The 24,057-nt window shown below is 36.2% G+C and overlaps 1 protein-coding gene across 12 annotated transcripts in view; it reads right to left on the bottom strand.

Annotated features, from left to right (window-relative positions):
* The window catches only part of DMD (dystrophin), a 1,043,904-nt gene that overhangs the window by 164,776 nt on the left and 855,071 nt on the right, over window positions 1-24,057 (bottom strand). For all 12 annotated transcript variants that reach the window (XM_063182212.1, XM_063182260.1, XM_063182196.1 and 9 more), the window contains 2 exons: window positions 20,859-20,979; window positions 19,925-20,193 (listed from right to left, as the gene is read on the bottom strand). In XM_063182212.1, the coding sequence (XP_063038282.1) occupies window positions 19,925-20,193; window positions 20,859-20,979 (390 nt within the window). The remainder of the gene's footprint in view (window positions 1-19,924; window positions 20,194-20,858; window positions 20,980-24,057) is intronic.

The following is a 24,057-nucleotide window of genomic DNA, read 5'->3' as shown; positions in this document are numbered from 1 at the left end:
CTGGTGAGAACAGATTTATGGCCTAGTGCTGAGCAAGGTCTGAAATACAAAGAAAAGGAAGACAGCTCACATTTGGTTTTACCCTAGAGAGTTATATATGTGCTTACCCTGAACTTTTTAGTTAGCAAGTTAGTTCAGAGAACAAACAACACGCTGTAAAAGTAGACATTTGTTGTTGTAAAGTAAAGGCCTCAAAGGCTGCAGAAATATATACACCTCTATCTGAGCACTTCACTTACAAATGGTTGTTTTACTGCTTTTTTTTTCTGTGATCTGCTATTATGGCCCAGAGTGCCTGGTCATGATTCTGTGGCTTATGCTTGGAAAGATCAGCTCTGTTCCTCCTGTGTTGCTTTGTTTCCAAGATGAGAGAACACCTCTAATCTAGTGTCACCAATGACCACTTTGCATAAAATATAGATAGACATGTGTATGTATTTAGATATCTTATAACAGAAAATATATTATGAAGGTAATATATAATAAAAATTAAATAGACACACTATATATAAAAAGATATATAATATATAATATATAATATATATAAAATACAAAAACACTGACAGAATAAATGCCAATCAATAGATGGAAAGATCAGTTCCCACACTACAATGCACTTTAATGCAGTTCCTGTACTAAATCAAGTTAATTTTATATTATTTGTATGGGATTAGAGTCAGGTGTTTTTCTAATTGAAAAACATCACTGCTTAGGCAGAGCACACAGGCCTTATCAGGCACTTGTTTTTAAACATATATTAAAGTACCTGGCTGATTTCAGACCAATTATTTGCCTCTGCATTTTGGACTTGAAAGTACTGGTCTCACTTGAACACTGACATTAATTATTAGGTAAATAATACTAGCCATTATACCTAACTTAAAATGAAATAGAAAATATTTCATAATTAGTCAGCATGTTTTTTGACTGTAAGTTATGTTACAGACCAAAAAATCTATGGCACAGAAGCAACCCCCCACAAAAGAAATGAAATAGACATGGAAGTAAAGAAGAAAACTCATCTTCTGCCTTCTCTTCAATTGATGTCCTAATTAATTTTTTTTGTGCTGCAAGGATAATGATTTCTGCAATGTGATAATAATATTCCAATGCACAAAATACCACAGTTTCTGCCTTTAAATTCAATATTCTGTATTCTATTATTGCTAAGCCTGAATTTTTGCTAGTGTTTTCATTAGCTGGCCAAATCCAAGCATGATAAACAGCAAGAACAAAAAAGGAATGCTGGTCAATGAGCAGCTATCTAATTAATGCCAATAAGCTTACAATTAGAAAACTGTAGACAGAAAAGAGAAAAATAACCACAGAAAGATTTGGAATGTGACTTTGAAGTATTAAGGAGTCAGCAACTGTAAGCCTTCTTTAAGCAATAGTTTATCACAGACATCCAGTCCATCAGTCAGCCTACATGATTCTAGAGCTAAGCATCTGTAGAAGCAGAAATTTAGAATTTTTACTGGAAATGTGTTACAGAAATATTTATATTTCTAATAATAATTTTGTATAATACAAGACTGGTTGATTTTTTCTATTTTTTTCCCCTTCTGCATAAAGAGCACTAAACATATAACAGGTTTATATCGAACAAAATTAAAGAATTATATTGTTGGTCATTTAAAAACCAAAATACATGGTGAGTAGTAGTGTATTATTACCACAAGGAGATGTACCCATTAAATTGCTCAGAGTGCAAATGAGTTCACAGTATGAACAGTGATAGGACAACCAGACCCAAATTATCTTCATTATAACTGTCCTTATGCAAGACAGAATTTCAATGCTTTGTGATACTGTAGGTGGTAGATTGGATTTTAAATGATCCGTACAGTCTTGTTAGAAAATATTTCAAAATGCCTTGGAAAATGAACAAGGACTCTAGAATACACATACCACAGGCATCCTAACCAGACAAATACTAAAACTCTGGAGAGCACACAGTAGCCAAAATCAGTCAGATGATGAGCTCATCTGGCCCAGTCCCTTGTCTGATAGTAGTCAACTAAATTCCTTAAGGAAGGAAGCAAGGGAAAGCATCAGCTTCCCTGTTCCTTGCACTCTTCCAGCTCAGCAACTTGAGTCTCAGAGATTATGGAGCCAGGAGCTGTATTTTTATGTCAAACAGATCTTGATGGAATCTTTTCCAAGGTATTCCACACTTGATTTTTGGACTAACATAGGGTTTTATGATCAAAAATATCCTCTGATAAATTTAACATTTAGGTTAGAGTTTGGGTTTTTTTTTAAACCTATACATGCTGGACAGAGTACACCCTCTGGAGCATATCAGCTTCCTCTTTAGGAAAACTGATCTGTGCTTCTTGTTTCCCAATAATTGGCTATTTATCCACTAGAAGACCTTTCATGTTCTCTCAGTGGAACTTAGTTTCTTTGCTGGAAGACATCCTTAAAATCCCTGGGGAATGGCAAATGGCCTATAGCCCCTTAAACATTATGCCCATGTATCCTTAAAGGCAAAGTTGGAGATGTGAGGCACACTTACTTTTACAAACCTGTTCTCTCTTCTGCAGAATATATCTTCCCAGATTTCCTTGACTGTAGGTCCACAGGCCTGACTATGTGCACTATTTGAAAATTTTCACCACGTGTGTCCCTCATCGCTCCTCATTAAAACCTCCTGATTTTAAATAAGAAAATGCTGTTAATAGATACAGCTTTTTTATTTTGCACTTCCATTAGAACACTTGACCAAACAACCATCTGGTTCTGATGATTTAATGATCTTAATCAAGGCAATTTGTTCTTTGTATTTTTTCTTCAAATAGGTTTCTTTATTATTTTCTTTAGCCACCCCATCTTTCCAGGTGGTTCTGAATCCATTTGGATGGTGTGGACTGGTTCTCAGGGTGCAGCGCCTCTCTGCTGCCTTCACACACTTTGTCCTTTTGGTTCCTTTTCAGCAGGCTTCCTCATTTGTGTGCAGCTTTCTTTCTGAAAACTGAGCACTGCTGTAGTGGATTTTTTGGGTTATTTTTGTCCCTGCAGAGTAGCTGACCTTTAGTTCATAATGTTCCCTATTATGATAGCAATGTTTTGAACTTGCAGTGCTCAGCACCAAGCCAAATCTTTTCCCTACTGGTTATCCTCTTGGATTTTCTTATGTATTTTCTATTTAGTGTTGGAACTGCAATTCCAAAAGGATTTCAGGCTAGTGCCTGTAATTACAGATCTGTTTCTAAGGTATTTTAGAAGATGCAGGATAAGCCTCCCAAAATTATTTGCAAGTTGTTTTCTGCATTTTTTCATTAAATTTGTTTGTGCTTTGGGTATCCAATTCCAAAGTAGTAAAAACCACCAGGTAGCCCTCACGTCTTTCCAGAGAATTCCAACTCCATTTATGAAAATTTGATGCTTAACGTTTTTTCAAATTTTTTTTTCTGCATTTCACATGCCATGTGGCTGGTTTTATCCTATCTTTTATTTAAGGAAGCCTAGCACAGACTGATTTTGCTTTGGAAGGCTGCCCAATGTTCAGAAGAGAGAAAAAAATATCTACTTCTTTTTATTTAAAGATTCACCAAAGGGGGAGGGTTTTTTTTAAATGCCATGAAAAGGTTTCCTTTTTCTTTTAGGATTCCTAAATTGGTTCCATAAAAACTCAAAGAATATTCACTAATCATTCAAGTAGAAGAGTAAAAGAAAGTAAAAAGCTTATTTCAATATGAGCATTATGTATTTTATGCTAATTGTACATACTTATATATATGTATATAATACATTTATATATACTTGTATATAAACATACATATATAAAATATATTGTATATATTTATAATATATATAATCAATAGTAAATGTTTTTCTAGCTTCATGGAGTTTTTGTTGCTGAGTTCATTATAAAGTTCAGGAAGGAACACTGACTCTACAATGCATATTTTCTATTTCTTAACCCCTTCTCCCTCAACCACATGCTCAACTGTTGGCTGACAAGCCAGACACAGAATTCAGGATTCCAATCAAAATTCAATCAAGTGCCTGTAACTTCCAGCTCACTGATGTTAATGGAATAGGGTGACTAAATCTCATTAAGCCATTTGGAAAATACACCCTGAAAAGGAAGTATATTCCCAGAACATCAAGTATTCCTTGTGCACAGAGAAAGACTAAAATGAAGATTTTTTTTTCTTTATTGTCTGCTGTTGAAGACTGCCAATGGATCATTAAAAATACTTTTTTACATTTGCTGTCCTTATTCCTACTTGATCCACACACCTACCATGTATGTTTAGATGTAGTCCACAAGAGTGCCTTGTCAGAACAAGTAGCATTTAAGCAGCTTTATTTACTATGAAATCATTGCTGCTTAGCATTTGCCACACTGACGAAGGAAAATAACAGCATGCACATACAAAGTCATATATCCTTATGCACACCTCAGTGGTATTGAGATAGAGTTTAGCTATATTTGTCTTAAAAATTGTATTTAATAAACAGACAATATCTAATAATTATTTATTTGCACCTGGTATGCAATTGTTCAATAAGAAACTTAAAACAAGGTATTAAGCTTTACAATTATGATTTAAATTAGTCAGTATTCCTATTGGCTCCTACTTACCTGCAACATTTTTGGTGTGAAAAATAGCTAGGGGGCAGATCCATTTTGGGTGTTATTCTGTCCTTTGTGTTCCTTAACAATACTTGGACTTGTAAACAGGTTTAAAAAAATCAGTGTGAGACCACATATGGACAATTAGTCCAGCATTATTGTGTGATATTTTATCCCAGCTATATTTTCTTAAGTCACCCTGAACACAATAGTAAAAATGAAAACTCATTAGAATTTCCCATACTCGTGGGCAGAGGGACCATGAATCTCATGGTGCATATCCTGCAGTGCCCTTCTCTTGTTGCAAACAGGAGTTAAAAGAGGCTTTAAAGTTCATTTCACCAATGCATCAAATGATTTAAATGTTCAGTGCCAGCTCCTGGAAATGAGTCTCTATCTATTTGGTTATGGATGGAGCTGGCACGATGCCTATATAAGATGTTAAAGGCAATTTGGCATCATCTCTAGATTTTTATTTCTCAAATTTTATGGACTGGCAATTATAGCAACACCAGCCTTTGATTTGAACACTATGTTTATGCTTAGAGCACAACATTGGAAATTAAAATTGATCCTGAAGTTAGTTTCCCCCAGAGACAGTAAATGTAAGACCTCAGTAGATAGTATCCTCTTCCACAAATGTTCATTTTTACAAGCCTAAACATGAGGAATTTAAAACATTTTTCTTAGCTTTTTATAAAGGAAGGAAAAAAAAGTTTGAAAATCATCTCTAGTTTTCCAGCAATGGTATTTACTCTTTAGGCAGTTCATATCTTGTCTTTATACAGGACTAAATATTATAGCAACTATATTTAGGAATTAAATGTTTTGCACTTCTTAATAAACTTTTTAAGACCATGCAAGCTTGGACATGTACAAAAACCAAAGGCAAGAACACAAATTTCTTACTGTTATTAGTTTTTAAATGCATAATGTTTTCTAAATAATTTTGTATATCTAATGAAAATCATTGCAAAGGCATGCACTAAAAAATGTTTCAGTTCTCACAAAACTCTAAACTGTCATCACAGACTGATTGAAGCTGGAAGGCAACTCTTGAGATCATCTAGCTCAGCCCCTCTGCTCAGAGCAGAGCCAGTTGCCCAAGACCATGTCCAGTCAGGTTTTAAATATCTCCAGTGATCAAGACTCCATCACTTCTCTGAGCAACCTGAGCCACTGCGTGAACAGCCACAACTGTCTCTTCTCATATTCAGGTGGAACTTGATGGGTTTTAATTTATGCCCGTTGTCTCTTGTCAGTGGACAATACTAAGAATGCTCCAGCTTTCTCTTCATTCCCTCTCATCAGGAATTTATACACGCTGATAAAATACTGAGCTGCCTTGAGTCTCAAGGCTGAGCTGTCCCAGTTGTCTCAGCCTCTCCTCACAGGAAAGTGCTTCAGTCCTGTGACCTTATTTGTTGTCCTGCACTAGGCCTCTTGCAGTGAAATCCATGCCTTTCTCATACCCTGGAGCCCACACTTGGACCCAGCCCTCCAGGTGGACCAAGGCTGAGCAGAGAGGAAGGACCACCTCCCTCACCCTGATGGCAATGTTCTGCCTAATGCACCCAGAGTGCTGTCAGCCTTCTTTGCCATGAGGGTCTGGGCAAGAGACTTAAAGGTCACAATTTGGTCAAATGCTCTTAAGATCACTGAAGGACTTTGCCACTGTAGCAAAGCATGCAAAGAAGCAACTGCTCATCTGTGACACCAAAGCCCATCTCATCCCAAATATGCCTTCTGGATTCCTGAAATATGAACTGTGAGTTAGCCCACCTGACAGGAAGTTGAGATATGATAAAGGTGGTACTAATGTCAAATCATCTCAGGTCTAAGGAAAGGAAAGTGAAGCTGGGGAGAAGGAAGTTTCACTGCAAGGAGTCTGTGGAAAGGCCAGCTCAGCAGCTGTGCTGGTAGCTGGCTGTGGCTGGGGCTGGTGGGGGGGGAACCATAGCCTGCTGGCTGAAAACAGGAGGCCACTGACTCAAACAAAGAGAAAGAACAAAATGGGACTAATTAGCATTGGAAGTGAGGGAGTCATTTACCCAACTGAATGAGAGGGCTGTGTAGGCAATGGGCATTGATTCCTTTTTTATTTCCTGAAGTGTATAAATGGTGAGAAGTTTTGAGCAACCTTGGAACCCCCACTACTGAGAAGCCCAGGGTGAAGAGGATCAATGGGATATTCTGGGCTGGATCCATGAGTGGTGACTATCATTCCATCTGATCTCTTTCTCTCTCTCACTGTCTTTCTCCCCTCCCTCTTCTCCCCTCAATAATTTTCTATTTCTTTCTATCTCTCTACCTCACATTTTACTGTTAAATAAAATCCATGCTATTGACTTCAGCATATGGTCTTGTTTATACCTTAATTCAGGCAGAGGCATCTCCCTAGTAATTGTAATAACTGGATTTTAACAGTGTGTTCCTGTCAGCTGTTTGTCTACCAGTACCCCAAGGCTCTTCTCTTCAGAGTTGCTTTCTGGCCAATTGGTTTTGAGTGTGTGTTGTTACCTGGGGTTCTTCCTCCCAGGACACAAGACTTGGCATTTCTCCTTGTTGAACTTCACAAGTTCCCCTCAGTGTAATTCTCCATGCTGTCAGGGTCTCTATGAATGACAACACAACCATCTGGTGTAATGGCTGTTCCTCCCACTTTTGTATCAAGTGGGTAATTACTGAAGGTGAGCTCTGTCCCAGGAACCATTTCATTAATGCAAATATTAAATTATATTGATTCAGGATCAACCACTGTGATGATCAACTATCTCACATATGACTTGCCTCCGATACAACTTTCTAGTCCTTCAAATGCCTGGAGATGGTTTAAAAGATTAGCTGTTCCACCACGTTCCCAGAGATTTGGGTGAGGCTCAATAACCTGTTAGTCCCTGAGTCATTTGTTTTGTCCTGCTTGGAGGTGAGAGTGACACTTGCTCTCTTCCAGGATGCAAGAATCTTTCCCAGTTGTTGTGACTCTTGAAGACAATCGATAATGACCTTTCAATAACATCTCCCAACTCATTCTGCACTCATGACTACATCCCATTAGGACTCAGGTATGACCAGAATTGTGAGCATGATCATGCCCTTACATGTTCCATCATGGGTATTTCTCACACTTAGTGTGAAGCAGATTTCAGGAAAAGGCCAGCAGTGCCTACAAACAGAGTCTGTTTCCCTGCTCTGTGAGCAGCACTTACACAAGGCTGTGGCCTCATGCCAGCCTGACATTTTCGTGAAGAATTCCCTCAAATAGAAGAGTCTCCTGCTAGCACTGGCTTACGTTAAACCTCAATTCTCACAACCAGTGAAAAAGACAGAAAAGAACATCTGGCACTATGAAGAAAATATGAGATGACTTAGGGAGAAAGGTTCTCCTGTGTCAGATGAATTTCTGCTGTGGGAAGGTTTTACACAAGCAGCAGCTGCAGCCAAATCAGAGCAGGATCCATGTGCACAGTAAGGTGAGTGCTTGCCCTACACCTGCCACAGCAGGTTCACAGCACTGAGGATTCTCCCCCTCAGCTCACTTGGTGTCCAAGTGGAGAAGTATTCATGGGCCAAAGCAATTCTAATTTTATATTTAAAACCACACAACGTTGAACTATCCCAGGACAGTTTAACAGTGTCCATCTTTTTCATTCAAAATGATTTGTTTCTTCTTTGAGGGGTTTGGTGTAGTCTGATTCAAATTTCATTGAAACCTGGGTTTGTCAGCCTCCAGCTCAATATGCTACACTTAGCTTGCTTTTAAACTCACCCTGTATTTTTATTTGATTGTAGAGCTCCTGGGGACAGGCGGTGTTGAGACAAAATGGATTTCAGCTGATTTAATTTTCCATCCTATATATTTTTATAAACTCAGAAATGACCAAGCAAGAGTGCACTACAGTAGAATATAAATCCTCTTCTGGGATAAAAATAGTTCAAACAAAAAACATCAAGGGAGGAAGAAAATCAAATTCCCTTTAAGTTCTCTCCCATTTTGAATTCTGTATTTCTAAATCAGTAAAACATTACATTTTTCAAAAGTTTTTTCCTGCGATTTGGAAGACTAACTCAGTATTTCTTTAAAAATAAGGTTATTAAAATTTGAATAGATGAAATGAAAAATGAACTAATGCCAGGTATTAATTTTCTTCTTTTCTGAACTCTCGAGGGAAAAGCTATAATTTGTAACAATGTTATATCTAGTAGAAAATATTTATTTATTAGGATGTCTAATTTAATGAACAGAAGCATACTAATAAATAGATGCACTTATCCTGAAACATAGATCACTGGATTACTATATTTTTTGATCTATTTATTTATTTATTTTTAATCAACAGCTGATATACTGTTTTATGATTCCTGAACAAATACATGCTATGCTACTGCCTTGTCATTTATCTTGAAATTGTGTTGTCCTCCATGGAGGGGGAAAAGTAAATAAGCAAATTTAGATTGTAATTCACTCTACAAGAACAACTCTAACCATGTCACGGCAGAGCCCATGACTGCTGAAGTGTTATAAACAGCTCCATACCAATTTTTTTCCATATATTTAATCAAAGTCAATTACTCAGTTACTTTGCAAGAAGAGATGAACTACCTCAGAACTGTAAATAACTAGAAGGATTTCAAAGTGTGATCTGAAAGTCTAACGACACACCAAAGTCACAAGAAACATAAAAGAAATTTTGCAAAGGAAAGTTTCCCAAGTTTCCCTTTAGAATGGTTTCCGTCAGCACTATTAAACCTAAAAGCACTTGCAAAGTATATATGATTAGGTTGTAAACTCAGTGAAATTGTTTTTAAATCATTAATAACACAGTATCTATTGCTATTACTTAATTTGTACACAATATATGTTAAATATACAAACAGAAAAGGTTGAATAAGAACCTGTGTTCCCCACTAAAAGCTCTTTCAGGTTATAGCAACTCCTTTTCCTTAGAAAATAGTTGCTACAAAGCAAATCCCTATTGTTCTGTAAAGCAGCATGGCATTTTAAAGGCAAATGCACTATTTCACTGACTCTCCCAGCTTGGGCCAGAGCAGAGTTGGTTTTCTCACTGTAGTCATGAGAGAGAGCAGGGAAGGGTCAGGCTGGGGGTCATGCACAGGATGGAGCTGCTGCCTCATGGGTGAGCCCAGGCTGCGTTCCACACTCCATACCTTCCATGTCATTGCTGAGTGGTGGAAATAGGGATCCTCAACTCTGGAAGAAACATGGGATGTTGGCTGGGGTGGGGAAAAAGGGCACCATGGAGGGTCTGGGGCCATTTTTGCCTTTTGTCTTGGTGGCAAGTCATGGCCTTGGCCAGTGAATATCCTTTTGTGTATGTAAATCACACAGTCTTTTGTATACCTTTGCTATTAATGCTGTTGCTGTTCCTGTTAGTTTTTCTTATTGCATTGCTGCTTTTCAAGTAAATTCTTCTTAATTTGGAATCTCTGTTTTTGTCTCCCTCTTATAGAGAGGAGGGTGAGGGGGAAGGGAACAGTTTCAGTGGGGTTTATTTTCCAATTGGGTTTTAAAACCAGCAAACTGACAAAAAAAAAAAAAAAAAAGGAAAGCATTTAAACCAGAAAGATTGCAACACCTGTATCATAACATCACAAAACACCTCAAGCTTCCAGATATCAGCAGGCAGATGCTGTAGCTCAAGAGGAAAAATATGGATACATACAAAAGCTTAGCTTAGAGACTACTAAAACACAGATTGTTTTTTGACAATTGATCAACATTAAACAATTCCGACAAAAAGCTTCAGGAATTCCTCATTTTTTCTAACAAAAAGCTAATACAGATCATAAAAGGAATCTTTGCTTTCTTCTCTCATGTCTGTAAGTTTACCCTGTAGGTATTTCACAACGTTTAGCCTCATAAAGTTGATAATTACTACCTCTTGTAAGGGGGATAATGTTTTTCAAAGAGCTTAAAGCCAAAAGAAGTTATTACAGTCCAGTCAGTCTCAAATATCTGCAGATATTCATGGTCAGATGGACCTGCAGCTTTTTTTGAAAGCTCTGTGTTCCAGCTCTTGAATTATTATTGAAATTCCCATCTCCTCTGTACAATGTGTGTGGAGTGGGCATGGGTGAAACACCAGGTCAACACAGAATCACAGAATGGCTTGGGTCAGAAGGGACCTTTAAGATCATCTATTTCCAACCCTTCTGCCATGGACTGGGAACCTTTCACTAGACCAGGTTGCTCAGAACTCCATCCACCCTGGCCTTGAACACTTCCAGGGATGGAACATCCTCAGTTTATCCAGGCAGCTGTTCCAGTGTCTCACCACCTTCACAGTGAAGAATTTCCTCATTATATCTAATCTAAACCTACTCTCTTTAAGACTGAAGCCATTATCCTTTAGCCCATCACTACATGCTCTTGTAAATAGTCTCTCCCCATGTTTCCATCTTTACTGGAAGGCCACAATTAGGTTACCCCTGAAGTCCTCTCTCTTTTCCAGGCTGCACAATCCCAAGTCTCTCAGCCTTTCTTCTGTGCTAAGGGTGGTGACTGGAGGGATGCTCTATCCCTTTATTCCTCTTGGCAGCCTCTGGATTCACTCCATGCTGGGAGCCCAGAGCTGGACGCAGCCCTGCAGGTGGGGTCTCACCAGATCAGAGCAGAGCAGAGGGGCAGAATCCCCTCCCTCACCTGCTGCCCACAGGGCTTTTGCTGCAGCCCAGGATATGTTTGGCCTTCTGGGCTGTGAGTGCTCATGTCCAGCCTCTCACCCACCAACAACTCCAAGTCCTTCTCAGCAGGGCTGCTCTCAATGTGTTCATCCCCCAGCCTGGATGGATATCAGGGGTTGCCCCGACCCAGGTGCAGCACCTTGCACTCATTAAACCACATGAGATACCCATGGCCCTACTCAAGGTGTAAATTCCTAGACTTCTTACATCTAATAAGAACAGCTTTCAACAATTCCAGAGGAGGAATTCAGTTCTAACAGTAGATTTTAACAACTGCAAGTGACAGTGACTTTTTAGGCTAATGTAGGAAGAAAGAGTTTTAAAACGAAATGTTGAAAAGGAGACAGTTAAATAAAACTTAAAAAATTAAACACATCTTGAGTTTGTAAAACAGCACCAGACACAGGCTGGGCAACTGTCATGAGCAGTGCCCACCTTTCCAGGCATTCAGGCTGAAATCTTTCTGGATGGCTGCCCTGACATGTTGTTAGGGGGAGAAGGCTGTGACTCCGGGAAATGGGGAACAGTGGCTTCTGCTGTGACTGATGAAAACTATCATTCTTAATCCAATGAACAATTGAACCTAAATGAAATAAAACAATTTTCAGGTAAAATTTAAAGAGAATAAGAATAATTTGAGTGGTATTGCTGTCTGGACAAATTAGTTTCACTGATTCAATTGCCCTATTTGTAAACTGAGGATAATACTTCTCTTGCAGTCTCAGAAAGAAGATGAGAAAATTAACTCATACTATCTGGAACATGAGAAGCACTATAAAAGTGCTAAGTAGCAATTATAAAGTTTTATTACGGGTTAAACTTTACCAAAAAAAATGAGGCCTAAAATTTATAAAGATGAAAATGAGAAATGTGTAACTCACTGGTTCCCTGATAAACATTCCAGGCAATCTAACATTCATTGCACACCCTACATCAAACAGTCCCTAGACAATTACTGGGTACCAGCACAGGAGCTTGATAAATTGATTTTACTTCGCTCATTGATTTTTCCATGTCATAGAAACAATATCATTAGAGAATCTACACACTTGATTGTTCCCAAGAATTTATTTTGTCAATGTTTTAAGAAAAGGTTTCATTAGAAACACAGTGCTGACAGATTTTTTCATGGAAAAAATTGCCTCATCACAGAAACAAACAACATTAAAATTAATTTCTGGTACTCTTCCCTTTTCCCTCCTCTCCTATAAGAGTGGATGTCCGTGTGTCTGGTTATATAATAATTTCTGGTATGTCCTTTTTCCTTGCATAGGAGATTTCAGTAGACCCTATATAAGAGGTCAGAGTTATGCTATAAGTACTCCTTAGGTATAATTTGGCTCCCTTTAGCCACACAGCTCCCTGTGCCACTCTCACTTAGGAAAGCCTGAATAAAATGGTCCCATAGTAAGAAATGTGTTGCTTGCATTGAACTTTTTTTCCCTCTTGGCTAAATATTTACATTTCCAGGACATAAGAAAAAGAAGGCTTTTGAACAGAACCAAAACAGTTCAAGAGCATCTTTGATTTAATGTCATGTCTTGGAATGTTAATACTTCACCATCAGACTAATATCTATGCATGCTGCATTTATATGGCAAACTTGAAACAAAAAGCAATGCTAAATGTCAGAGTCCCTGCTATAACCGTGCCACTTAGGTACTAAAAAATTAATGTTTAATTCTCCTCCTAAAAGCTCAAGTCTCATTCTTCCCTCTGATAAACTGATAAAGAGAAATCTCTTAAAAATGTTCTGGTCTGACCTCAATTCTGAACTTCAGAGGCATAAAACGGCAGACAAGTCTTTATACACGTATTAGTCAGTTCTCTCAGCAGGGTATCAGAAACCAAGATCAGAGATTGCCAATACTTAAAAAGTCAAAATCTGCCTGCAGATGTGCATGCTGAACTCCCACTGAAATCAGCAGGGTGAATTCATACAAGGAAAATTTTGGCTCTAAATGAAATATGTTGATCTAATAATAGCATCTTCTACCAAACTGGGTTGGAGGTAGAAAAGATTTCCACCTTGACTGGTCACCCTTATTAGAGCTCAAGAATTTTCCTGCACTAGTTGTCAGGGAAAAGCTATCAGTATTTTTTAGCCCAAATGTCCTTAATCAAGGAGAAAATAGTTAATATGCAGAGAAAATAGTTAATATGCTCTATGAATAATTCTGATAGAAATATGGTTAAATTGGTACAGTTCTTTTCCATGTGCTTGTTCTTTGTAAAGTGGTCTACAAGTAGCTGTTCCTTACACTAGCTGTGATTCCTCAGAAAGTTAATTAAAGAACACTCATTTTTGTTTCTTCTTTGTTAGCAGAGCAATGCTGATTTTCTGTACCACAATTATGCTACTATTTCCCAATAAGTAATATGGGGATGAGCAGTTGTAATTTTAAAAGACAAGGATTTCACTTCTCTACCTGCTCGTCATCATTCTTATTATTCCTATGTAAGACAAGATTTTGCATTCTTCCTTTAACAGGTAGCTTGATATAGACAAAAAACCTATGTCATCTGGTCTCTGTAAAAACTATAGATACAGTGAGATCTGAGATAAGAAATATATAACTTATTGCAAAAGAAGTCAGCAGAGGGAATGATTGTTTGCTTCAGGTATTTAAAATGGATTTAGTTTTAGACTATTGCCATAAAGAACTTTCCAATCTTATCTGACTGATTGCAGAGAAAGAACATAAGGCAGATTATGCTTTTAAATTAAATTTGTATCAGTAAAACTACCTGATTATTATATCCTAAACAACCACTTTTGAACATATTTATTTTTGTGTAAGAAAATAAATTGATTCATAAGCTGTTTAAATGAGATTGAGAGACCACAGGACACAAATTAGTAACTTTCATCTCCTACAAGATAAGAAACATACCAGAGCTAGAATCTGGTACAACTACATGACAAAACAGCTCATGGTTCTTAACTCAATTTCATATTTAAGAAAAGCCTTAGCAAATTAAACTTGCCCTCAACAGTGACAACCAAACAACCCTACTAAATTCCCTCTTGTATACAAATATATTTGGAAAATGGGAAAAACAACTACCAGGCTATCACCAATGCAGTAATGTGGTTAGCTGAAGTGTCTGATGTATAAAAGCATCTTAAAAGTTGACCCATTAACAAACTGAACAGACTTCAAGTATTTCTTTCATTATAGCAAACTCCACAATGATTTAAATTCACAGGAATATTATATATCACAAGGACATCTGTAGGATGTCAAAGTGATGGAGTGAATTTCAGTATGGTTTTGGTTTATTTTAAAAAAAGATTTTATTATTCTCTTATGTACTCTAATGTTGTTTTAGTTTATATTAGCAGTAAAAAAGTTGATGAAGAGTTGATATTTTGTAAATTCTGGTTTATTGACCATATTTATTTTTAAAACCTAAAGGTCCTTTAGTATGCCATGAAATAATCTTCTTTTATAGCCTCTTATAACAATCTCTAATTTACAAAAATATTTTACTAATACAAAACCTCTTTAGAAAGATAATTTCTAATTTTCTTAGGAACTGATTTTTGGGTTTTGGAAAGCTGGAAAATTCATTAGTAGGAAATGGTTATTCTGTATATAATAGTTTTAAAATTCCCAGAGTCCAACACAGAACTTATTAGGAGACTCACTTAAGGAAATAGAACATCTTAACCCAGATTGATTATAGCTCTTGCTGATAACAGCTGGCTTCAAATTAAGCTGAAAAACATGTATATGCATTTTGAAGCAGTTTAAGAACATATCATAAATAACTATTGTATGATATTTTCACAGAATGATTTGTATGAAATTGTAAGCTTGAGAGCCATTTGTAACTGTAATTACTTTAGTTATAGAATGAAGAAAACATTAACACTTCCATCTCCTACGCTGCAGGCAAATAGTTTCCTATTCAACAATGAACCAATGGATGCTGTCATCTTCTAATCGTACAAACTATTTGAAAACACCTAATCAAATCATGGTTCATAGTCTAAAACTCTGGATATAAAATACTTAAGCATTTTTGTGGTTTTTAAAACTAAAAATAGTAAGTAGTGTAGATATTGTAGAAAGTCAATCAATAATGAAAGAGAATGAAAAAATATCTCAGAAGCTGCTATATGTGTAATGTCATTTTACATTACAGACTGGACAGCAAGAGCTCTGCTAACTTAATGTGGTGCATAGCATAATTTTATGTTAGCAAAAATTAACAAGAAAATAGACATCACATGGCAATCTGACCTCTATTTGGCTTAACAAGGATTTGGCACTGTTATTGATATCAAGCTGATTGGAAATTCTGGTTATCAATACATCTTCCAGGTAATTATTTCCTGCATGGATTCTATTGATCTATTTCAAACTGATCTCCAGTACTCCAGTACTGATCTCCATTGCTAGGAGGGGATGAATGGGGACTATTGGCTTGCTCCTAGCTGTCATTCATTAATTTCCCTCTATGTGACCCCTAATAGCTCCATATAAAAATCAATTTTTTTTGAAAGGATAGAAAATTATCAATTACCCAAGCATTTAAAATAATTTTGGGGTGAAAGCATAAATTAAAAATTCAACAACTCTGCTGTCAGAATCTCCATATTAGGCAGCTGTCAGCAGAGTTCCCTCATAACACCACTGTAAGAGTTCTTGCTGAAATACCTCTGCAGCACAGCAGTAGCTGAAGAGTACCAAAGTGGACTACAGAAAAATATATAATACTTTAAATATGATGATGATGATGATGATGATGATGATGATGATGATGAACTAGCAAACCTCCTTCAGTGTCCTGAAATTGAAGTTGCTGATTTAGTACTAAAATGCCTATAATAATATGGAATTTCAATCTTTGCAAATATGTTTCTTTTCTTTCTATGGCTGGATATGGACTCAACTGAAACTCAGCTAATTATTTGAATGGGTTGTCTTACTTTTGTCTCATTTTGTCTCATCATAGGAAGGATAGGACAAAAGGATTGTCCCCAGTCCCTGTACACAGTGAGTAATTTTGGAGTAGATGATGAGCAGATCCGTGATCAGTTAATTTCTGATTTATGAATAACTGCAAGCTCTGTTTGTTTTACAAATAAATAAATTTCAGGCTGACATTTTCCAGTGAACATTTGTCACTGACGTACAATTGTCTTCAACTGTCAATTAAGCTGAAGAAAGTCTGAAATAAACAGCATATAATTCAACAAGAAATTGTATTAAAATTGTAAATAAGCTTTGAAAAGAGAATTTAAAAGGATACTTGAAGCGTTCATGAATATTCTTGTTACATTATATACATAAAGTCCATAATCTATACACAAAGTCCATGTAACTGCTTTACTCATAACTATAAAAGTGAATCTGCAAGAACAACCAGCAGTTATTAAGCAGCAAGACTAAGACTTTCATGAAAATTCCTTGCAGAAAAATATAAGACTTATGCCACCAAATTTTGTTCTGCTTTTCACAGTTATCAATCATTATACTGAGTCAAGGTGCCCTCTTTTTGTGACAGTGAGGGAGAGCTAATTATCCTATAGCAGACTGGAGTTAATTGAAAAAAGTCTACCTGATTCTACATGAATAGCCCTTTATTTGGAAGGAGTTCTAGAGATATGCACTTCTATTTTGAACTAAAGAAACCACAGATACTACTGTCCACTCTTCATTATTTTTGTTGTTGAGTTTTTTCTTTGTTTTGAGTTTGATTTTGTTTGGTTGCTTTGTTTTGTTTCATGGAGGTTGCAAAAAATATAAATTAAGATGTAGTTATACTCATGGAGTGTAGAGGTTCTGCTGTTCCCTTACAGCTGTGTATGACAGAAAACTGAAGCAGTTATATTGCTGCTAGGGGTATGTTAAAATATCACTGGCAGAAAAAAGTGCTTTGCACTGTGCTCTCCTGAGTATATTGAGAGAAGCCGAACTATCTTTGGCTAAAAATAAACCACACCATTAAAATTGGCTTCTGAGGCACAAAACTCTGTGCACAACATCTCAAAACAATGGCTTTTAATTTAAGAAACCTAATTTTCCAGAGTGGAAAAATATAAAAACCTGAAACTTCCTATGGGTACTAATTTCTGTTAGTATTTGTCTGCAGATGTCTGCAGAGAGACAACAAAACAGTGAGGAGATATCAGCATGACATGTAATGATTGTTGCATGCTGCTAGCATAATCATTATCACAGTTTTGCATGGCAAAGGAGAATCTTTGGGGAAGAAAGAGAGAGAAATTGGTTCTACCATCAATTCCTGGAATGGGTCTTTGAATAAGATACCAAGTGGATGAGGTAGGCATGATTGCATATCAGTTGCATAGCAGCAAAAGCTAAATATAAAATCTGAGTGGTGGTCTCATGAGACCCTAAGTGCTCCAGGCATGCTGATGAAAATAACATTTTGTTAGTGATTGCAAGGAGAAAGCATCATTGAATTTGCTGCAGAGGGGAGTAGAAGTCATAGACCATGTCTAATATATGACCTGCGCTACAATCAAACTGATCAGGCAATGGATATTATGGGACTAATGATAGATTCATTTGGACTTGAAATGAATTTAAGACAGTTAAATCATGGTTTCTGGACAGAAAGATACGCTTGGGAGACAGAAAGAATGTGTGTTATTAAGAAAGTAAGCTACATTCAGCCTGCAGATAAGACCACTCATATAAGAGAAGAAAAAAGAGAGTGACAGATGACAGCAGAGAAGTCTGAAGAATAGTTTGGTTCTAGATACCCTCTAGTCCAGATTGCATTCTTTGGAGCAGATGGGTGAAACTATCTCTTGTCCTCACAGTCAGAGAAGAACACCAATTTGTACATTAATGTAGATGAAGCATGTGTAATAATAATATTACAACATTAATACCGATCCAGTAAGGATCCACTATTTAGTATGAGTTCAAAGTTATACCACGACCTTAGCAGCTCCAGCATCTATAACTAAAGAGGACAGTGACAAATGGCACTGACTAAAACACATTCCCCAGGAAGCTATTCATCAGGTTAGGTTTAGGAAAGCTATTGTGATCCAAATTAAGAGAAGGATTTGTAAGAAATGCAATTGCATATGACCAATGTTTTGAAGATCTGCTCAGAAGATGCTTGGGTTTCTTAGATGTATAGAGAGAAATCAGGTAATTTGCCTCATACTGTAATATCAGTCATGATGCTCATCCTAAAAACGAGAGCAAGGATGAGACATAGATAATGTATCAATTGGCTAATGTTTGGCTGATAATATAGTTTTTAGAGAAAAAACCTTACTTTTTATTAATAACTTTTAACTGAAAGCGATGTAACTTCAACAAATTTAGCTTTTACAAACATTTGCAAAGGAAAAGTATTTAACCGTTAAATGAATCAATTATTAAGTCATTAGTTATGTTATCTAGAATATATTTATTTATTTTTAAAACCATAACAGGACTCAGAACTATAACTATGGAGTCAACACTCCTGCTCATAGATTTAGAACTAAGCAACTTGCTTTTTTTTTCCATTAATATCAGAGATTCAGTGCTTCTGTTCAGGATATCTTCTTCAAAATTAAAAAAAAAAAACCTAAAACATTGTTGTAATAGCATTTTCTGAGAATTTATAAATAGATTTCTTCTGTTCATTTATGAATTTAAATGAAGATAAACAAATTTGCAGCTAGCTGTTCATCAGCTACTATTTCATTTGTTCTTGTACAGCATCTGCACAGGACACTCATTAAACTTTCGGTGTGATTAAAACTTGGGGACTTTCATTTTAATAAACTACATTAGATTTTTAGAGGAATATTTTTCTTGCCATTAGTCATTCTACTTCCTCTTTCTTAGATCCTAATGTTCATCTAGAGAAAATAACAGTTAGCTCAGGTCTCTTTCAAAATGACTGATGATTCCCATTTATGTGACTGGAACAGAGGCACTTTGTTCTTATCAAAATGGCAGCTGCCTCTATTGTGCTCTGGCTGAAGGAATCCTGTATTATTTATCAAGTCTGTCCATGGCAGTCATGCTGAAAGAGGACAAGTCTGCCCAAGTTTCTTGATAAGCAACGATTTTATGAAACAACCCTTAAAAGCAGATAAGCATTAAGATATAGAAAATAATGACAATTTTTCCAGGATTGCTCCTTTTTTTTTTTTTAAGACTATCTTTAGTTATGAAGCCTATTTATCAAAAAAGACAGAATCAAATACCATCATAATGAAAAACCATATATTTCAAATTGTATAAATTTTACTCTACAATTATATAGAAACAACTATGTGTTCATCATACTTAATATAATATAGCAAAAAAGTAATTCAATAGAGTTTTATCATATATTCTCCTATCTATTTTATTTTGCTTTCTTTAACTGCCAATTTTGCATCTTCTCAGTTGACAGTGAGTGTGCTGAGGATTTTTACACATTTCTATAGTGCTTTTACCCACGTCAGCAACATACATCCTCAATGAGGATCCCATTGCCTTTTAACTTCGGAAATCATAAAATTATTTATATGCACTTTTTAATATAAATCACTATGGCACAAACACACCAATTTCTCACTCTAAAAGATAATGGCATATATGGAGGTTCATGAAATTAACTATTTTATGCTCAGAAATACTGATATATGTCAGGTACCTTGACTTTTTCCAAGTGATCCTGCAGAGAGTCGATGAGCAGATCCCCCACTGGCTGCCAGGACCCCTTGAAAGCCTCAGCCTGGCGCAGCTTCAGGTCCAGCTCATCCATGGCCTCCTGAAGGCCCTGCAGTCTCTCAAGAGCCTCGTCGATCTTCTTTTGCCAATCTGCAGACTGCAGATTCAGCTTGTCCCACTCGGTTCTGACCTCATCTGCTTGCCTTTGCAGAAGTTTGGTGACATTGTGGGCTCTCTCCTCAGGTGACAGATCTAAATGTGAAAGTGGAGAGGCTTTTAAGACATATTCTGTCTTAGAACTAATACAGTTGCCATCCAGATAGGTTAAAATCTCAGCAAGAAACTCTTCATAACCAAAGGCACCTGTGCAATTTGCTTTATTAATGTATTCTTGTTTCAAAATTTCTTAAAAAACTTAAATCTTGCCACCATAAAAGTCAGCAAAATCTGCATTACGTACATAAAGATATTTTGAAACATGCAAGGTGGAGATAGAAGTTTATCAACTGATTCAGCACAATTTTCTGCATATAGATAAACATTAATCACTGTGAAACTTTTGCTGCAATTATGTGGATTTGGGATCTCCTGTAGTACTGAGACTACAAGGTGAATTTTAGCTTAAATTGCAGCTTTGAGCCCTCAGATGAGGCTATAATTATAGACAGGTCCTGAAGGTTTAAAGGCAGTTTCAAAATCTGCTTATAAATATGCATGTCTATTTAGTACCACAGTGTTCAGAAGGATTGCTAAAGCTTGCTTTCATCTATATTTTTAGCTTAGTTTCTGAACGCTGGCATTCAGCTCAGAGTGTAAAAGGAATGCTTTCAGAGCTGCTGGCAGGATTTATTTAATCATCACTGATCATCACTGATCTTCCCAGCAATGTGTTATTGCCCTGCTCTTGCTTCAATTACCTCTGGGTTCTGGGCAGACCTTCTCCAGCGCCTCCACGGGCGGCTCAGCCACGAAGATTCGCACAGTCTCAAGGGCACTCCTGATAACAGGTTCTTTTGTTTTTAGCTCCCTCTTGAAAGTCTAGGAAACAAAATTATTGTAAGTGGATCTATAAGGAAGTACCAAGTCAGAATAGCAATGTCAGTACAAAATTTCCAGCAACAGCTTCGACATGTATATGACAAGAAGCAATAAAAACCATACACAAAATAAAAATAATCAGCTTTTGCTTAACCTGAAATCACATTGTATTCAAATGTGCTCTTGGTACGCTGCATTTTTCTTTCTTCAGCAACAGCTCCTTTTACTCTTTTGCTCTCTTCTACACTCTGCTTTTAAAGGACCATGAGCAAGTTACTCAAGATTAGTATTAGAAGTTTTGGTAGGTCACTGAAAGTACATCTATCTCAGTATTTATTTATTAATTTCTCTATTTTTGATAGTGAGAATATAAGAGCCTATTAGGCTGATTCCAAATGGACACTACACAAAAATGCAGATGAAACCCAGCCTGTAGGTTGCATTTTTCATTGGTTCTTCTGCATGTTGCAGTGAATTTATCTAAATGGTCCTTACCACTCTTTTATTTCAATTTTTTCTTCTGTATTTATGAAACATTGTTGAATACATACAGTTTCAAGCAGCATTGAGCTAAAATATGCAGGTAATTTAATAGTACAGTGTAACACAAAACACAGTACTGCAAAAAGGAAAGCCATATGCCATGGGTAGAAAACAGATATTTTACTGTAGGGATTAGAAAATTCTCTTTACAACACTAGCATTATATAAGTTTGTAACGTAATAAATGCACCAATTCAGCCAAATTAATTATTAAACAAAATTTGTATTTCTATGAGAACTAATGAAGGATTATAAATTCAATATTAAAAAGTTCATTACACTTTGAATTATATTTGATATGTGATTCTCTGTACAGGAAATACCTACCAGAACTAATAGTGGCTACACGTACAGTTTATAATATGAGAACTCACAGGTAAAATGTTCTTAACACGTTTCAGGAAAGTAAACTTCAGGAAAAAACTACATTATTCCACTATAAACGTTTAAAGACACATTTTATTAAATGATCAAGAACTGACCCTAAGGTTTGTAGGTGTTCTTGGGAAAACCTTTAAGCAAAGTGTGCTTTGTTGAGGGAAATAACAAAGCAAAAAATCTTCATTTTGTGTCAAGGTCAATAATGGAACTAGAATCTTTTCACAGAATCAATCTGCTATCATAAAAGAATCTGTCATTTGATTAATACCTGAGCTAAAAGTTTTAAAAAATCATGCTAACCCTTAAAAATAATACCAATTTTTACAAATAAAGAAGTGCACTGTATATGAACAAGTAAACTACTACTGGATATTTTTTTTTGCATAAAAACTGAGTGGATTTACTACAAGACAGAAAGAAAAATGTCAAACTTAGACATTTTTAGATTTATAATTCTTATAATTCACACTTGACTCTTGCATGAAGTGTGATAGAAAGAGGAAATATAATAAGCCTTTTCCATGCCTCCAAATGAGGAAAATCTATTCCTTTAATTAGCCTTTGTGTTCATCTCACATCATTTTGTCCCCATAGAATGGTGTGACAGATCTGCAGGTCAAGTGAGCCATCAGGAAGCATAACTTAAAATCCAGCACAGTAATTTCCATGGACAGTGTGCTTTGCTCTCGGCTGATGGTGTTAAAAGCAACATCAACAGTGAAACCCACTTAAACCAGTGGTTTTTAAGCATTAAATGGTGTAACAGCTTAAAGATATAATAAGTTTTAGAAATGCTTCCAAAGATATATTATTTCTCAGAAATGTCTGTGTCCCAAATCAGTCAAAAAGGAAGATCTGTTCTGCAAACACATTGCAACAACAGGAAGGAGTCACCAATATTCCAAGGGAACACAGAAATACCCTGATGTGAGAATAGTTAAAAGCCAGAAACACCTCTGAACTATGCATTTGGGAATGAGTAAGGACTCTGTAAGGACTGCTGCTGCTGTAGACAGGTCACGCTGGCTCTCTACATGAGCACACCAGGAGAAGGACAAAAAAACTACAGAAAACTACAGCAATCAAATACACCGAGTGGCATTATCTTTCCAAAAGAGGTTTAAAATCACAGTCCTCCTGTAACCCTTGTGCAACAGAAGGAGAACATATGTGCAATGAATCCCATAAAGTCTATGGGCAGGAATCTCAAAACAATAGAGAAATGCTAATAGGAACTTCTGACATTACACATTTTGTATTTTGTCACAAACAGAAAAGGTGCCTTCTTAATAAAGGAAAACTGAGCCAATGTGTCAAATCGTTTTTCCCCCAACATTTCCAGTCTGAATGTTGGAGCTGGTGGAGGCAATTATAGTCTGTAAAATTATAGTCCTGAGTTATAGAATAATACACAGTATTTACAGTTTTCATCTCCTTCCCTCGTTTTGATCTGCAGATTTCTACCAAGTTAAAATATGTTTCAATTAAAGAAATTTGAAAAGGAGAGGATGAAAAAAACATAAGGCTGAAGCAGTAGCACAGAACAGCATTAAAAATAATGAATTTCATACTAACCCATTCCAAAAGAAAGTTCTTACTGTATGAAGATAAAGATGCTTTTTGGATTAAAGTTTGGTTGTGAGATATGTATACATTACTAGTAAAAATCATAAATAGCAACATTTTCTTTTTTTTTTTGAGGGAAAAAAAAGGAATTTATCTATCTACAGCCCTGACAAATATATCTTTATAATAACTAGGCCATCACTGAAAGCAGAATTAACCTAAATTAATTTCTAATGTACAACTAATGATTGCAGGCTAATTTCATTGAATTCCTTAACTTCTTCCACACTTCCTGGTGACTGTAGAGGAAATCGAATACACATAATGCATGACCTGACAAAAAAGTAAGTAAACTACTTTATTTAAGCATGTCTATTTGTCATCAACACTACAGCAGTAATGGCATTCCGTCCACCATTTTAATAATGCATATATTGATCAGTTTATCTCGGACCTCTACCACCTCATGAATGTCCTTAAATCTCTTTAAATGAAGGAATAATGATTGTTTAAATTGAAAAATGAAAATACAGTGAGAAAAAGAGTTGCATTAGTGAAACCAGCATTAATCTCTATTATTTAAAAAAT

The sequence above is a fragment of the Melospiza melodia genome, chromosome 2, assembly GCF_035770615.1.
Source record: "Melospiza melodia melodia isolate bMelMel2 chromosome 2, bMelMel2.pri, whole genome shotgun sequence".
NCBI classification, from domain to species: domain Eukaryota; kingdom Metazoa; phylum Chordata; class Aves; order Passeriformes; family Passerellidae; genus Melospiza; species Melospiza melodia.
Note: the sequence above shows the minus strand (reverse complement) of the source record. Positions and strands in the feature narration are given on the sequence as shown.